This window comes from Papaver somniferum, chromosome 3, assembly GCF_003573695.1.
Source record: "Papaver somniferum cultivar HN1 chromosome 3, ASM357369v1, whole genome shotgun sequence".
NCBI classification, from domain to species: Eukaryota; Viridiplantae; Streptophyta; class Magnoliopsida; order Ranunculales; family Papaveraceae; genus Papaver; species Papaver somniferum.
Window position 1 is genome coordinate 9,889,828 of NC_039360.1, and position 17,652 is coordinate 9,907,479.

Consider the following 17,652-nt stretch of genomic DNA (forward strand, 5'->3'; position numbering starts at 1 on the left):
CTTATACAACTTTTGGATCCTCTCCATGAAGTCGGTGACTATTCTTGGGGAACGACATGCCTAGCATTCTTGATGGAAGAGTTGAGAAAGGCGTCGAGGCGAGGAACTAGCCAAGTTGCCGGGAACGTGGCTCTATTGCAGTTTTTTTTTTTATATATATCAGTCCATCGATAGTAGTTATTCGGTAGACAGTAAATATGGTAAAACTGCCGAATACAAAAAATCGAAAGATAAAGTAATTAATATTCCTCCGTTTTTCAAAGAACAAAAATTTTACAAGTTCGCGAAAATTTTATTTTGGGGCAATTCGGTAGACAGTGTACTCTATATAACTGCCGAATGTAGATATTTTTTCAAAGAAGAATTTCAATTTTTACAAGTTTGGGAAAATTTTATTTTGGGGCCATTCGGTAGAAAATATACTCAAAAAAACTTCCGAATGTAGATATTTTAGGAAATCAATTTGGGGTTTTCGCATATTTTGGGGCCATTCGGTAGAAAATATACTATATATATCAACCGAATATATATATTTGGTACTCAGTACGTTGTATTCGGTAGATATGTAGATACATTATCTACCGATTCTGGATAGTTCATGGCATTCAATGCATGCATTAATCGGGTTTTCTCGTTTACAAACACATACAAACACATTCAAAGTGGGTATTTGAGTTTCTTAACACAATACCTGTATGTTTGATGCATCATTAGTTTCTATCTCGGGTGATTCTCCGTTTTCTTCCATGAAAGCGTCGTTTAGGGTTGCCTCTCCACAAAACTTTGGATCATTCAACATATACCCAAAATCGTCTTCTCTAAATGGTCACGAAGCTTTAACATTATGTTCTTCACGATGATTCTCAGATTCTTCTTCGTATCCATCCATTTTTGTTGATTATTAAAAAAAAATGATTTTCCCCTTTTTTTCTACTTCTTCTCTATAATTCAAAAATGACAACAAATGAAAATAATGAAACAAATTGCATCCAAATACTACACTGACCACAATTGGAAGCAATATTATTATGTTATCTACCGAATGCATTCGGTAGATAAAAAACTTATAATATCTACGGAATATGTAAGGGCAATTTTGCCATTACGATTTACGCAAGATAAGAGCTGGTTTCGATTTACATTTGGGTGGCCATATTTTGTTTTATTGTTGGTCCCTAATTCCTTTTGAGTGGCCCCTAAAAAAGGAAATAAATTGGGGAGGGAATAAATTGGGGAGGGAAACCGTAAGGCCAAACCCTAACCCTACAAAAGGGAAAAGCTTCAGAGAGAGTGGGAGAGTCTTCGGATTCAGACCAGCATGTCTTCTCTTTGCAAATGAAATGAGTAGATAGAATCAAAGTTATCTGAAAGAAGATGAAAAGACACATAGATACGGAAGGCGTTAGAAGAAAATCTAGGAATAAATTGAAGTTGTTTGGGTTGTTGCTAAACATTCAGAAGACCAAAAGGAAGAAATGGTGCATTTGCCAATCTTGATGTTTGGTTTGTGCGGACTCGGAAAAGTTGAATCTAGTTAGGAATCATCTTCAAAATCAGCAATTTCTCATTTTACAGCATTGGGCTTCGCTGAAAGTCTGAAACTTAAGTTTACATGTTTGATTCATACTTTGTAAGGTTGCTTTAATGTCTTCATTTTTCTTATTTGCAGGTTACTGGTTTGCAGTAATTTGAGGATATGGGATTCCCCATCAATGAAGTTTCAGCAGCCATTGATTCATGTGGTGTGTATCTTTTGAATTGATTCTTGTGGTGTTTTCTTAGAATTTACTATTTGTTGTCTCTGGGTTTATGGTTAATAAGGGTTTATCATTGTCCTGCAGTTGAATTCCTTCTTTTAGTCATATTATCTTCTGCTGTCAAGTTAACGCCCTCTCCTCAACTCAATTGGATCTCATGGCAAAAACACTCCCCAAGTTTGTCATAATCCAATCAAACCTAAACATTAAATACCTGCACTTGCTACGCAGAAATGTCAGAGGTACCTAATGCCCTCCGGTATACTGGCGATTACAGTTTCAACTTAGAGACGAGGTTTAAGGGGGTGCTACCACTGAAACTGGACTCGCCCATATCCGGTGTTTGCAGAACAACATGTACTGGGCAAATTTTGGTACGTACTTAAAGGGAGCTATCTGAGGTTTAGTATTTGGTCTTGGATTTGACTGTTCATGCTTGAATTTTTGCTCATATTTGTCTGTGTGTAAAACATTTCAAAACCAATTTGTTAAGAATGGGAAGGCCATATGCTAGTAGACACTGGATAATGCTAAACCAATTTTTACGTCTGCAAACATTTACGCAATTTTAATCCTTTCACATAGACTTGCATATATTATTACTGCCTACTCAATCTAACTGCTAAGTGCTAATCATTTTAGGTAACATAATTTATATACGAGTAGAATGTAATCTGATTCATTTTCTCTTCCTATATGCAGAGTTATGAAACAGATTAAAATGCTTTGAGCTGTCCAAAAGCGTAACAGAGTATGATTAATGTAAGACATCTTATACACCTAGTTGGTAAGAGACAAGAATATTTTGTGACACTACTAGCCCCAAGTATTCGTTTTGGATCCTTAGGAACACTAACTTCGTGGATATTTCGTCAATTGATATCAACAAATTACTCGAAGCCGTAAACTGGAAAGGGACGGTTGAAATGTGAGGTAACAACAACTAAGAGGCCTTTATATATTAAGGGTTATTGTCGTTCAATGTGGGCAAGCCAAGTGGTGCTGGAACCGCTCCAAACATCATTGATGATATAAGTCACTATTCATCGGGTATGATTCTCCCTTCAGTGAAGAGGAGAAGAAGTAGGATAAGACTCTGAAGTTCAGTTGCAACCTTAACAATACAGTCTGCAAGCTAACAACTTCAAAGCTACAAGGAGGTCGAAAAGCTTTGCGCAAAGGTCTCAACTTTAACATTTCTCCCCGAAGCTTCATATACTTCCGTGTTCTTTTGATAAGACTCTGAAGTTCAGTTGCAACCTTAACAATGCAGCCTGCAAGCTAAAAACTCTGAAGCTACAAGGAGGTTGAAAAGCTTGGCACAAAGGTCTCAAATTTAACCTTTCTCCTGAAGCTTCTGAAGTAGTTGTTATAGCTTCTTGATCCTTGTGCATCATATACTTTCGTGTTCTGCTGATAATGTCTGAATATTATTATTTTGCTAGGTGGTGGAGACCGAAACTACCATTTGTAACCGTTGAAGCATCAAATGATGATGTGCTACAAAGTGTTGTTCTTCCTGAAACATGGTTTTTGTTGGGACAGAATCTACCTTGAAGCAGCAAAAGATGATGGGGTAAAATGTAATCCTGCCAAAGATATGGTTTCTGCTGGGAAGGAATCTCCCTTAGTCGATAAGAAGATGGAGTCTTTGGAAGTGGCTGTTTGTGAGTTTCCGCTAAATTTTTTTCTTTTTCATTTTCCTTTGTCATACTTGTTTATTTGTTTGAAAGTGTTTCTCCTTGCGAGATGCATTGCTTCTCGTTGTTCATGCTATGAAAATTCAGAGACAATGGCAGAGAGAGTAGAGAGATAAAATGCTATTGAGTACGAAAATTTGCATCAAAATTCTTCTCTTTTCGACTGAAATCTTATCTGTTTGATAAAATGCTTAGCAGAAATTAAAAAGTTTGTTATACCAAAGGCTGCGCTACTCCGAAAGCAGATATATGTATACATTTTTGAGCGGCCATTTTATCATCTTCTTCAAAGTAAAGCTTCAATAGGTAAACTTTCATCTCTATTTTAAACTTCTTCCGAGGATTCTTGTTGTTTTGGGTTAATAACTTAATATAATTGAATTTGGTAGAAAGGATAATGAACTCGAATCATCTGTTTTTGCCCTAGGTAATGATGTTAGAAAACTTTCTCAACAATGTTATTTTTTTTGAACTATTTCACGAAATCATATATAATCCTTATCTTTGACATCACTGTTCCAAAAAATCATGACTAGATCCATATCCATTTCAAGTTTAGGATTATCACTCACATCAAGCTCTTTGAGTTTAGGGAGATAAGGAATTGAACCTTGAAATCCACAACCAGATAAGTCAAGAATAGAAAGTGAGGTTAAAGTGTAAAGACTCGAAATAGGTTGAGCATTCTCTTGTGAATGAGATAGATCAAAACCCATCAATCTTAATAGTTAATACCTTCAGATTCACCAACCCTCTAACCCGTTTTGTAGCTGATGATTGTAAGCAAGTGGTAGTAAAATTAATATTTTTGTTCTTGGACCACAAAAAGCAAGATAAGTCGAGGTATTGTAAATACGATAAGTTATCAAACTGTGTGGATATCGAGTCTGAAAAGTTCGAATAGGAGAGATCAAGATGAGCTAGTTTTGCTAGATAAGAAAACTGATTCGTGATTTCTGATTCCTGGAAATCATTGAAGCCAAGATCAAGATACTCCAAACGACTAATCTTGAAAAGGGAAGGAGATAATTTACCTCGTAGTGCAGTTTTTGGTTCAGTTTGGGGAAGGAAATGATCACGTTCTTTGGAAGTATCAACGGATATGACATGAAAAGAATCACTGGAACATCGAATTCCATGCCAATCACAGCAGTTCTTATGTTGGATGCTTTCTTGCCATGACGACAAGCGATTTGATGGACTTGAAACATAAGAGAGCCTTTCTTTCCTCTTCATGGCTTCCTTGAGAGGCTAGTGGGCATTGAGTGATGCAGATCAATAGTAAGAATAAGAAATGGAGATGGATAAGAAGAATAGGAAATGATGTTATTCGAGTATTTATTGAATGAATTCATTGCTAACTGAAAATAAATCAACTCTATTGTTTGATCAATGAATGTGCAGAATGGCTTAGATATATATGTCTATTTATAGTTTAAGAACTCCGGCAGAAACTGAAAGCCGCAAAGGTAAGACGGATAAAATATTTGAAACAAGTTTTCAATAGTTCTAAGATGGGTACGTTTGTGTATTCATAGACTTATTGACTAGGAGATTACGTACCTTTATTAGCTCATTTTCTTTGCCATAATTACAGTGCAGTCGATGAATATGCAGAATGTTTTGGATAATGATTGCCATTTATTTTTAAAATTAGGACTGGGTTGAACTATTTGAAATCTTTTTGAATTGGCGCATCTATCTCACGCATATTCTAAACAAAAATAGGATGCTATGCCAAACAAACTGATTTAATCTGTAGTAGTGGTCTAGGAGCAGTCAGGGTTTTATTCAAGTAAGGTCGCACATACCCGTTTTGCTGCAAAAGTCTCTAGCGCTGCAGAATTAATTGTCCTTGGAATCCTTCGCAGCAGCAGCACTTGGAAGTCCTTCCTAGCAGCGGAATTACTATTCCTTTGCAGCTGACACCCAATGCACCAGTGGTACTGTAGCCAAGTCTGTGGTGCAACTTATCAGGCACTTCAGTTTTGAAACATGATTTTGAAATTTCAGCAGATTGGTTGTGCTTGAGAGGGTTTCAATGACAATGAACTCCACTGAGGGTTTCCTTGACTTTTGCTAGTTTCTTCATTTATGCTGTGCTGACTAATTGTGTTTTACTGGCTTGTGTTTTATCCATTGACAAGTATTACAGTGTGAACTAGGCTTTAAAACTAAATACTTTTACAGTGTGACAAGTATTACAGTGTTTTATCCACTTTCTTTTTGGTTGTTAGGGTCCAGGGTAAAGCATTTTCGGCCATTTATAAAAGTACCGAATACTACTGATTTAATCGACGGAGCTCGTAATGGAACCGCGAGTCATGGAGAAAGCACAGGCTGAAGTTACCCATTCCTGCCTTTGCTTTGTAGCTGGAATGATTTCTATCTTAGCTCGGATTTTCTTTTTCTTTTCCTAGTTCTAGTTTGTTCTTTGGTTTAGGATTTCCTTTTCCCAGAGTTTTTCCTTTTTCTTTTGAAGCATCCCGTAATGAGATGTTTTCATCATTACTTGATTTTAGACGATTCAAAATGGACGGTTGTGATGATATTGCTTATGTACCAAGGTTGTATTTGTCTCGACGGTGTGCCCGTCATAGTGCGCCAACATAATTGGCGTGAATGTGGTAAACAGAAACAGAAAACAGATTTGATGCGCATTTTGCAATGATGATATACCCGAGAAAGCATTCAATTCCTTTGTATTAATCCCCATGGTCCCCTGAGAGCATGTATGTAGTAATAATGAGCTAATAAGCAGTAATGTCTGGATTCCGTACGAATTCAGACGATTCACTTTTCTTAAAATTGAATCTCAACAGTATCGCAATAAGCAGCTCATAATCGATCGCCTGAATTCTTAAGTTCTACTGTGACTAGCTCACATTTACTTCTCCATCGTGCATTTGCTATAGCTCACATATACAGGTTTGAGCTGCTTTTAAAGGTAAACAAAATGGTTCTTCTATATGCCTTTGGATATTTTAAACTGCAATACAAGCTGCTTGGCCTTTTGATCAATAAATCTTTTATTTGCTGATCTTTTTTTCTTCTTTCAAATTCCAGTGTCTAGACAATGTAAACAAATGTGAGCTAGTAGAGACTCTAGAGAGGAGTTAGATAGGGACACATGAATCTCGAAAGATAGATTGCCATAGAGATATATCAGCTAGCTAGGCGAGCTTTTTTATTTTCCTTGTAAATCTTTTTAAATTTAATTATTATATACCTTTAAAGCACATTGATTTCCTTTTGGTTGTTGGAGGTTACTGAACAGAAATTGGGCCTTCATAATAACCAAGTGAGGTGTCCTCATCAATAATATGAATCAATGGTGAGGTTTTAAAGTAGTGTCAGAGAACTTGAGCTAGGGAGCTAGGACTGCTGATATGCAGGGAAAATCAATGGCATGCCAGTTTCGGCAAATGGTGGTGAACAGATGAAAAGTTTTCCAAGTACATTATCCCTTCTCTAAACTTCAGCTAGGACTGCTTCACTACTACTGCCTTCCTCTCTCCATTATCCGTCTCCTTACCTTCGTCAAACCGTCTAAGAGGATTTGTTCTTTATTGGGTCCGTGAATCATAATATGAAATCACAAAGACATTTTAAATACGATGAAGACGAAGATGTTTGTAGGATTTGTAGAAATCCAAGTGATTCTGAAAACCCGCTAAAATGTCCGTGTGCTTGTAGTGGAAGTATCAAATTTGTGCATCAAGATTGTCTTCTTCAGTGGCTTAACTACAGCAATGCTCGTCAGTGTGAGGTACGTAATTTTTAACCAAAACCTTATGCGCACTGCTGGTATCTATATATATAATCTATGTAAACCTGCTTTGCAGATCTGCAGATATCCATTTTCTTTCTCTCCTGTTTATGCTGAAAATGCATCAAGGCTTTCTATTGCCAAGTTCGCGCTTGGAATTGTGATAAAAGGATGCCATAATGTACAGTACTTGATGCGACTTCCATTTGTACTATCTGCCTGGCTCCTCATAGTACCCGTCACAGTTTGGCTATGGCGTTTGGCTTTTGTTAGAAGCTTTGGTGAAGCCGGTGAAGTATTAATTCTCAGTCGTCATATCTCTGCAACAGCGATACTCATAGAGTACTGTTTTGATGGGTACTTACTACCTGCTAGCATTCTCTTTATCTTTCTAGGGGCCGTTTGTTTCAGGGATTATTTTAGGTGCATGGTTAGGCTTGCATTTCTTGTCCTAGTTGAGCTTGGGGTTTTTCCTTTGATATGCGGGTGGTGGCTGGATGTTTGCTCTTTTAGGATGCTTGGGAAGACGGCGTCGCTTGTGGTGGGGTTTTCTTCGTTCTCTCCTCCTTTGGCGATGCATTGGACTGTGGGAATTATTTACATGTTACAGATCGGCATTTACAAGTTTGGAATATGTGACGTAGTAGGAACACTCAAGTGCTTTGCTTTGAGTGTAAATTACTAATGAATGTTTTAATCGATAAGAAGATGCAAACGTTTGGGATATGCGACTCAGGGTCACAAAAATTATTTCACTGGGCTTTCTGCATACATTTTATAGATCCCGTCACATAATAAAACTTGTTTTTTTTTTTTTTGGAAAAACAAAAAAAAAAATAATATTTAAGGTCGTTACTTAAACGTTAGTTTTAAGTTAATATCCAAGATCACCGTCCAATGGTACACCATTACCCTTTTCTGTGGTTGGTCAAGAGTTTGGAACTTAATTTTGCTTTGCTTGTTTGCGGAAACTACGTACAGGGACTCGAAGTTTTAAACTCAAAGATGAGAATGAGTCGTGCGAATTTAGCCAATTGAAATATGGTTGTGAAGATTTCTAGTCATCGTTATCCAACGAACTAGCTAGGTGTGCTATATTGTACTCCCAGTTAGAGTGAGCATTAAAATTAATTGTACGGCAGCTCTAGAGGATTTGGGGGTTTTATATCTTTCTGATTTCAATATTTTAATGGTAAAAGAACCTCGTAATTTTTTAATTCAAAAGAAACACAAACATTTCGTTTCTTTTAGTGTTGAAGTGTAGATAAAATGAGTGGAACAGAGAGAGCTGCTAGTAGTATTTGGTCACTGCTATTAGTAGTCGTGCTACTAGTACAGATTTCATCCATTGAAGGAGCTAAAAAACCTCCAAGAATCCTCGTGGATACAGATGTTGTTGCTGATGATGTCTTTGCTCTTTTGTACCTGCTCAAGTTTAACCGATCACAGATTGACTTAAAGGTTTTGATTCATCCCTCTCAAGCTAAAACATTATTACATTTTTCAGTAAATAATAAATGATTTTTTTTTAAATTTTTTTGATAAATATGTATGTCTATGTTGTATTAGCGTTAGACCCCTCGCCTAGCGCCTAGGCGCGCCGATGAAAAATTAGAAAACAACAGAAATACACATAATTTGGCGTTTTGGGCGCTTTTTTTTTTTCTTCTAGGCGCCCTTTGGTCGACTTGCCGCCTACAGCGCCTAGGCGAGTACTCAGAACACCTTTTACAACATAGATTGTACGTTATTTTATTTATCGGTTGCAGCTGATAAACATAATACATATTCTACGTGTTTAGGATATCAGATTATGTGTTGATTGTCAACTTATATCTCTAGAAGAGTTGCGAGTTGTGTGTTGATTCAATGAGAACATGTTATACTGTTTTGATTTTAAAATTCTAGGCAATTACGATCAGCGCAAATATGTGGACGGATGCCGGGCATGCAGTGAATCATGTGTATGATTTGCTTTACATGATGGATCGTGATGACATTGTAGTCGGAGTAGGAGGTGAAGGTGGAATATTGCCAAATGGTACAATTCTCCCAGATGTTGGCGGATATCTTCCTATTATCGAACAGGTACTGCATTTACATAGTTCTTCGGTTCCTGTATAGAGTAATTTAACACATCATTTATGGTTGTAACATTATGCATTTCTGCATTTGAGCAGGGCACATCAACATTTGGGGGTTGTAGATACAGACAAGCTGTTCCCAGAGGGCGGCTTTTTACTGATACAAATTATGGCATTCGAAGGAGTTTCCTTCCACAGGTATTACCTTTTCTAGCCATATGATTTCTCATGAACTTGTTTGCCGAAGAATATTTTGTTCATTGTTGTTAAATTCTAAGTGCTCTTAGAATTTGGAATGCAGTAATTGCAACTGCATATCTCAACATACAGGTACACAAGGCCAAGTCTGACAAGGTTTAGTGTTGAACATGTGTCCACATTTAAAAACTGTTATGAGTTATCTCATGCATTTGGTCATGAAAAGAGCAGGGATTCAGGAGATATTCTCCTCTTCGCCAACCTACTACGCAGCAAGTGATGATCGACACAATATCCAAGGGTCCTACTACTGTATTCATCATTGGCGCCCTCACAAACTTGGCAATTTTTCTTATGGGTAATCCCCAGTTGAAGAAAAATATTGAGCACATTTATGTCATGGGTGGTGGTGTGAGGTCCAAAAGTCCAATTGGTTGTTGCCCTAAGGATGGCAACACTTCTTGCACGCCAGCTATCCAGTGCGGTGTCCCTGGTAACATATTTTCTGGCTACAGTAGCAATCCCTATGCTGAGTTTAATATCTTTGCAGATCCTTTTGCTGCGTACCAGGTACGGGCTTTGTTATGTGTTGTTAAGCACACATTACTAAGTAGTCCTGTAAAATATATGGAGATATTCGCTTGTCAGGCTTGGCTTGGTTTGAATGTCATTTCGTTGCAGGTACTCCATTCTGGCATTCCAGTTACCCTTGTGCCACTGGATGCAACAAATACTATTCCCACAGACAAGAATTTCTTTGAGTCGATTGAGCGGAATCAGCATACATATGAGGCACAATATGTGCTCCAATCATTAAGAATGGTTCGCGGTGTTTGGGCTGATGATCAGTTTTATGTGGTAATTTCCTTGAGCATTTTCATTGTCCTGTTCTACTTGTATTCGGTGGCATGAACGGTATCCAATTCTAGCATAATCTATCTTTTGAAATTATTAGTCACATTTTTTGCAGAGCTATGGCATGTGGGATGCATTTACATCTGGCGTGGCAGCATCAATTATGCGCAACTTGAGTGCCAATGGAGAGAATGAATTTTCTGAGATGGAATTTATGAACATAACTGTAGTTACTTCAAATGAACCATATGGCATATCTGACGGCTCAAATCCATTTTTTTCTGGCAGTGCAACTCCAAAGTTTAATTTACAGAAAAATGGTGTACATAGTGGTCATGTTCAAACGGGACTACATGATCCTTTTTGTATTCGCAAGAATGAGAAAGGAAAATGTCAGGTAGCTTCATTTCCACAATTTCATGCTAGAAGCTGTAACAATCATCCGGAAACGGTGAGTATCCATGTCAAGGTACTTCCTAACCAGATAGAAAATGGTACAAACAGGATGGCTATACCAAGGAGGTCAGCGGTCCGGATGGAGTTCATGTTCTGGTTGCTACAAAAGCAAAACCGAATCAGCATAATAATGTTAGCTTGCTTGACAGAGAATTCTTCGTAAGCTTTCTGGATGTAAGTGAACATTGTGTTTTCTGGTACTAGTTTTTCCGCTTAATCTCAGTTTACTTAAATTACTTCTTTATACAGATTCTCAACCTCCCTCAGCATACAGGGAGATTTAGCTTTACTACGGAATTTCCTTACTACAAGGAAGTTGTTTATAAATCCGATTTCGCAAAGAAAAAGTTGGGAAAACCTGTTGTTTTCGACATGGATATGAGTGCTGGAGACTTCCTCTCCTTAATCTATCTGTTGAAAGTACCAGTGGAAGTGCTCAACTTGAAGGTATTGAGTTTCACTTTCTTAGCACCTTCATGAATTTATCTAATAAGACTGTTAAATTCAATGTGCATCCAATTACTTTCCAGGCAATATTAGCAAGTGGAACTGGATGGGCAAATGTTGCTACAATAGATATCATCTATGACATTCTACATATGATGGGACGGGATGACATTCCAGTTGGCCTTGGAGCTGTATTTTCCTTAGGACAGTCAAACCCATCTTTCTCCATTGTTGGAGATTGCAAATATGTCAAGGCTATCCCACATGGTAGTGGTGGCCTTTTGGACTCTGATACTCTTTACGGTTTATCTCGCGATCTGCCAAGAAGTCCTAGAAGGTATATAATCCATGGCTTACTCATAACTAGAGGTTCACTAATCTTTCTTCCTTTTTAATTCCTCTGGATTATACTGCAGGTATACTGCAGAAAATTCAGTGAAACATGGTGCACCTAGAGATACTGACCACCCTGAACTGAGACAACCATTAGCACTAGAAGTTTGGCAATCCATTTTAAAATCAGTGGATCCAGCATCTAAGATCACGATATTGACCAATGGACCGCTGACTAATTTAGCGCAGATTATTCTTTCTGAAAAAAAGAATTTGAATTCAGTAATTGAGGTTAGTTTAAGATCCTGCAACAACTTTCTTTGGCTTAGTTGTGAGTTCTATAGTGAAAGTTGATGCTTCTACAAAGAACATTGCTGTTTGTTGGCTTTGATTTCTGTTGCAGAATGTGTATGTTGTTGGAGGCCACTTCAGCTATGGCAGAGAGGACATAGGAAACCTCTTCTCTGTTCCTTCGAACAAATACGCAGAATTTAACATGTTTCTTGATCCTACAGCTGCAAAAACCGTTCTAGAGTCGGAACTAGATATAACCATAATTCCTCTAGATGTTCAGCGCCAAGTTTGTTCGTTTCCTGAGATTCTCAAAAGGTTGAAGCTCACGAAAAATACGCCTGAAGCGGTGTTTACACATCGTTTGCTATCCAGGTTATGCCGTTTACAAAGAAAGCATCATAGATACCATCACATGGTAAAGTAAAACTTGAAAAATACTACTCATAGCTTCGGATGGCTGGAATTTTGTGGTTGTTTTAAGAATACTTCCTTTCTGCAACAGGGTACATTCTTGGGAGAAATACTTGGTGCAGTGTTCTTGGCTGGTGATCAACATTTGAACTCAACTTGTGTAGTTAAGCCGGTCAAAGTCTTGGCAACCGGTGATTTGTCAAAAGATGGACAAATTATCATTGATGAGAAACATGGGAAACCAGTGAAGATAGTAGAAAGTGTGGACAATCAAAAATATTATGCTGCATTTGCCAATCTCTTAGGTGAGAAAATGCAATCTGCTGTGATTGGAAGCTTTGATGAACAGAAGAAAATGTGGAGCACACCAACATGCCAGTCACTGATCAGTGACTCTTGAATCTCTGCACGTTAGCCCCCTAAACAATCTATATTGCCTATATATTGTTTACGATACTATTGTGTTAAATGTAAGAGTAATTGAAACAGTGCCTACCCGATAATGTAGTGGGTAACTGTCACACCTTGAACCACAAGTATGAATGGACTGACTAGAACCGTATATTGGTTGCAAAACTGCTGTAGCTATTGTTTATTTTCGAGCAGCCACGGATGGAGAAAGCAACTGATATAGTTGAAAGGGGTTGTCACTTTACTGACTCAGATCTTGCAGAAACCTGTTGATTATTTTTCTGTAAGAATCTTCTAAGCACACACCTAAGAACCAACATTTAGAGTGCTTGTCTCACTTTTTGAAACAATCCGAATTTTGAACCTTGTCCTTTGATTTACTTAATTTTTAAAGTTATTTTCTTTTTACACAGTACATTTTAGGACTAATTCTTATGAATGTCAAATTCAAGTTTAATAAATTTTCCATACATTAAAAGAAGTCAAAAATGAAGAAATCATTTTGTATACAGAATTTCAAAATGACGGCCAGAAGCAAGGAAATGAACCTTTCTAAGATGCCTTATTTAGTTCAGTTTTGAAATGGGGAATTTTACTGGATGGCGCAGTTTGTCATGGCAGCATTGTTGGCATTTCCTCAAATTACAAATTACAACACAAGACATAGCCTTGGAAGACACGTCTCGTACTGTTTCCCCTGAGGTTAGAGCACCTCCAGCGGGTGGGCAAATGAGAAAATTTGCTCATTCCCACCGCATCGTGGAGCAAGCAAACGGTTAAAATAGATGAGCAAAGGCTAGGAAAAGCTAAGTCTCCGCTCTGGTTGCGATGACCATCGTCTCAAGTTGAGCCTCTAATGGCTAATTTCATCCAATTGCTCTAACTTCATTCCCTATAAATTCAACTCTAAAATCTAAAATCGCAACTTTTACCCCTAAAAATTCTTATAATCTCATAACTTTAATCTCTAAATCAGAAGAAAAAAAATTCTAAAAAAAATGATTGGTTCATCACAAACACAAAATACTTCACAAAAAAAAAATCATTACTAAAAATTAGCGATCCAAAGTATAGCATGGATGAAAATAAAAGCTATTTACAGAGGTTATGTAGCATTTACGCTTGATGATATCAATGATGCTCAACAACATAATACACTTTGAGGAATATTCATAAGCATTTTAGTCGGGAAACTACGAATATTCATAAGCATTTTGTTAGGAAACTGGGAATATTCAAAAACGTGATGCTACTGGGTTGTCAGTTCGTTTTAATACATTCAACAAAGAAATGAACAGTTGGATAGCTTTGATGGTGCCAATGAATTGTCAAAGAAATAACGGTAATACAAAATCGATGTGGTAAGTCGCATTTCAAATTGTTTAATTGTTTTTTAAAACATGTTGTGTTTGTTATAATAACTAATTTATAAATATTCAAACTGCAGGAAGGAAAAATTCGAGAGGAATGGCAAAGAACAAGAACTTCGAGTTTGAAGCACGAATTGCCTATTTCTATATCTTCAGAAAGCTGAACCGATATAACCCTGACTTGTTGAGTGGATATCAAGTACCAAAATAATCACCTCATGAAACTACTCTTCACAAATATAGGATCAAGAAGAAGATAATTCTTATTATGATAATCTTATCAATTCTGGTTACACAGCTCATGAATATATAGAGCCCAATATTATGATAAAGCAAAGATCCTATATACTAGGAAACAATATATTATCCTTAAATAAGGATATATATTAACACTCCCCCTCAAGTTGGTGCATATATATCACACGTTCCCAACTTGTCCAGAAAACTCAACTATTTTTTCCATGACACTCCATGTGTGAGAATATCTGCAAGTTGTTCTTCAGATCGAACCGGTGGCAGCTCAATAATGTTGTTGTCCAGCTTCTCTTTGATGAAGAACCTGTCAACCTCCACATGTTTAGTACGATCATGTTGAACAGGATTATGAGAAATATCACTCGCAGCTTTGTTATCACAATACAAAGTAATAGGATCCTTGAGAGGAACCCCCAAATCCTTAAGGAGAAGCCCCAAACACAAAGTTCCACAAATGCCATCTGCCATACCAATGAATTCAGCCTCTGCGATTGATCGTGTAACAATATTTTGTTTCTTACTTCTCCAAGTAACTAAGTTACCTCCCACAAAGTTAAAGTAGCCTGCAGTAGAACGTCTGCCATCTATTTCTCCTGCATAGTCAGAATCTGTATATGCCACAACCTTTCTATAATCTTCAGAGAATAAAATTCCTTTTCCAGGAGCAGACTTCAAATACCTCAAAATACGTAATACTGCATCCATGTGTTGTTCACCTGGATTGTGCATGAATTGACTAACAACACTGAGTGCATAAGCAAGATCTGGCCTTGTGTGAGATAGATACATCAATCTCCCCACAAGTCTTTGATATCTCCTTTTATCAGCAGGAACTTGATCAGGTTCAATACACAGATTTACCTTTTCTTCTAAAGGTGTATGGATTGGCTGACATGCTTACATGCCCACTTCTTTTAGAAGATCAAGAACATATTTCCTTTGTGATAAGAAAATTCCTTCACTGGATCGAGAAACTTCAATCCCAAGGAAATATTTCAGTGAACCAAGATCTTTCATTTGAAATTCCTTTGATAAGTATCTTTGCAAAGATTTCCTCTCCTCTGGATCATTTCCTGTCACCACCATATCATTTACATATATGATAAGAGCAGTAATTTTATGCTTCCTTTTCTTTATGAACAAAGTATGATCAGAATTACTCTGACGATATCCAAAGTTCCTCATAGATTTGGTGAATCTGCCAAACCAGGCCCTTGGAGATTTTTTTAGTCCATACAATGACTTGTTTAGCTTACATACCTTCTTACCATGAGATCCTGGAACTGAAATACCAGGTGGGAGCTCCATGTAAACTTCTTCAGTTAATTCACCATGCAAGAAGGCATTATTTACATTAAACTGTTGCAAAGGCCAATCCAAGTTTGCAGTAAGCGATAACAATACTCGTACTATGTTGATTTTCGCTACTGGAGCAAAAGTTTCTGTATAGTCGATACCATAAGTTTGGTTGTACCCTTTAGTAAATAATCTTGCTTTATAACGTTCAATCTCACCATTTGCCTTGTATTTAATGGTGAAAATCCAACGACACCCCACAATCTTTCTTCCTTCTGGACAATCAACATAATCCCAAGTATCATTCTGAAAAAGGGACCTCATTTCTTCTTCTATAGATGCTCTCCATTTTGGACCAGCTAATGCTTCCTGCACATTGTTAGAAATAAAAACAGTAGATACTTGATTCACGAATGCCTTATTAGCTTTAGACAAACGATGGTGAGAGACATAATGACTCATAGGGTACTTAACCTTATTAGAGATTTCAGGTTCATATCTGGGTTTAGGAATACCTCTGTTTACACGTTGTCTCCTAGATTATTCAAGAACATCCGTAACAGACGATTGGTTTGGTGTTTAATCTTCTTGAGGTAACGTAGACTCTGGAATCTCTTCTATCATAACCTCATTTTGAATCTCTATATCACGATCTAATACTGTACTTTCTGTTTCTTCTCGTGAAGAACTTTCATCAACAGATTCTCTTACCATATCATCAGAGTTGACAATAACATATACATCAGTTTCCGATATCTCTTCATCATAGTTAAGAGTCTGAATTTCCTAATGGTACTCCCCCTGAAGTTCATACTCACATGAAAAATACATAGTATCTTCATGAAATACAACATCCAAATTAACAAACAGTCTTTTGGTTGGAGGATGATAGCAACGGTATCCCTTTTTAGTTGTTGCATATCCCACAAATACACACTTCAGAGCTCTAGGAGCCAACTTATCACGTTGGTTCATGTGCAGATGAACATAAGCTACACAACCAAACACATGAGGCGGTAGATTAGGAACAGTTGGAGCCACAACTGCTTCAGCAAGAGCTTGATGGGGTGTTTGAAACACAATGGTACTGGATGGCGCTCGATTGATAAGATATGCTGCAGAAGTAAGTGCCTCTCCCCAATACATCAGTAGCATATGTTCTTCTATCAATGAAGCAAGGACCACTTCCAGTAAGTGACGATTATTTCTCTCTTCTACTCCATTCTGCTGAGGCGTATTAGAGCAAGTAGTTTGATGAATAATCCCGTGTCCCTCAAAATAATGTTGAAGGTCGGAATCCATATATTCACCACCATTATCACTACGAAGTACTTGAATCTGTTTGTTGTACTGAGTGTTAATCATCTTATGTAACTTTGAAACAAGGCGGTAACTTCACTTTTGTTTTTCATGAGACATACCCACGTCATTCTAGTGCAATCATCAATAAAACTAACAAACCATCTTGAACCACCCAAGGTAGTAGTTTTAGATGGCCCCCAAACATAAGAGTGTATGATCATAAAAGGAACTGGACTCTTATTGAATGATAATGGAAAAGAAGCACGATGGCTTTTTGCAAGTTCACATACTTCACAATGAAAACTAGAAATATCAAGTTTTGCAAGCAAACTAGGAAATATTTTTTTTAAATAACCAAACGACGCATGTCCCAATCGTCGATGCCATAAATTGTTTTTGATATTTTTGTCTCTCCCCCTCAGAACCATCAGCAAGAAGAGTTTGACGCAGCTTATCCGAACTACTTGACACCAAATCCAGATAATACAACTTCCCACGCTTAACACCATAACCAATCGTTTGCTTCGTTGTGATGTCCTTAAAAACACAACAGTCAGGCCAAAATATCACTACACAATGTAAAGTATTAGTTATTAAGGAAACTGATAGTAGATTACAGCCTAATGTAGGAACTACTAAGACAAAATCTAAGTTTAAAGTTTCAGTGAGAGATATTGACCCTTCACCAGTAATTGGATCTTGTGAGCCATTTGC

At 37.3% G+C, this 17,652-nt stretch overlaps 1 protein-coding gene and 1 long non-coding RNA gene across 5 annotated transcripts; both read left to right on the forward strand.

The window, feature by feature from the left end:
- The first annotated feature begins 1,223 nt into the window (after nt 1-1,223).
- LOC113355289 lies at nt 1,224-6,155 on the forward strand. Of its 4 annotated transcripts, none has more exons than XR_003362339.1 (7): nt 1,224-1,742; nt 1,842-2,131; nt 2,460-2,938; nt 3,031-3,084; nt 3,203-3,424; nt 3,656-3,763; nt 5,695-6,155. It is a non-coding gene; the product is annotated as an uncharacterized LOC113355289 (long non-coding RNA). The 4 variants fall into 4 exon arrangements; XR_003362338.1 differs by having other exon boundaries at nt 1,224-1,533; nt 1,670-1,742; nt 2,460-3,084; XR_003362340.1 differs by having other exon boundaries at nt 2,460-3,084; nt 3,653-3,763.
- A 1,985-nt stretch (nt 6,156-8,140) lies between these two features.
- LOC113355288 lies at nt 8,141-13,052 on the forward strand. The gene is made up of 12 exons (XM_026598113.1): nt 8,141-8,687; nt 9,135-9,314; nt 9,407-9,508; nt 9,740-10,078; nt 10,190-10,366; nt 10,479-10,760; nt 10,868-10,993; nt 11,069-11,266; nt 11,350-11,603; nt 11,683-11,890; nt 12,003-12,308; nt 12,396-13,052. Exons 1-12 carry the CDS (start codon nt 8,496-8,498, stop codon nt 12,702-12,704), a joined length of 2,673 nt encoding a protein of 890 aa, XP_026453898.1. The 5' UTR covers nt 8,141-8,495; the 3' UTR covers nt 12,705-13,052.
- The last annotated feature ends 4,600 nt before the right edge of the window (nt 13,053-17,652 follow it).

Bases quoted from the DNA above. Each gene is read 5' to 3' on its own strand.
- LOC113355288 (XM_026598113.1), top strand. From the start codon at position 8,496: ATGAGTGGAACAGAGAGAGCTGCTAGTAGTATTTGGTCACTGCTATTA. The intron at 10,761-10,867 runs GTAGCTTCATTT...TGGTACAAACAG, and splicing joins ATGAGAAAGGAAAATGTCAG to GATGGCTATACCAAGGAGGT. The intron at 12,309-12,395 runs GTAAAGTAAAAC...TTTCTGCAACAG, and splicing joins ATCATAGATACCATCACATG to GGTACATTCTTGGGAGAAAT.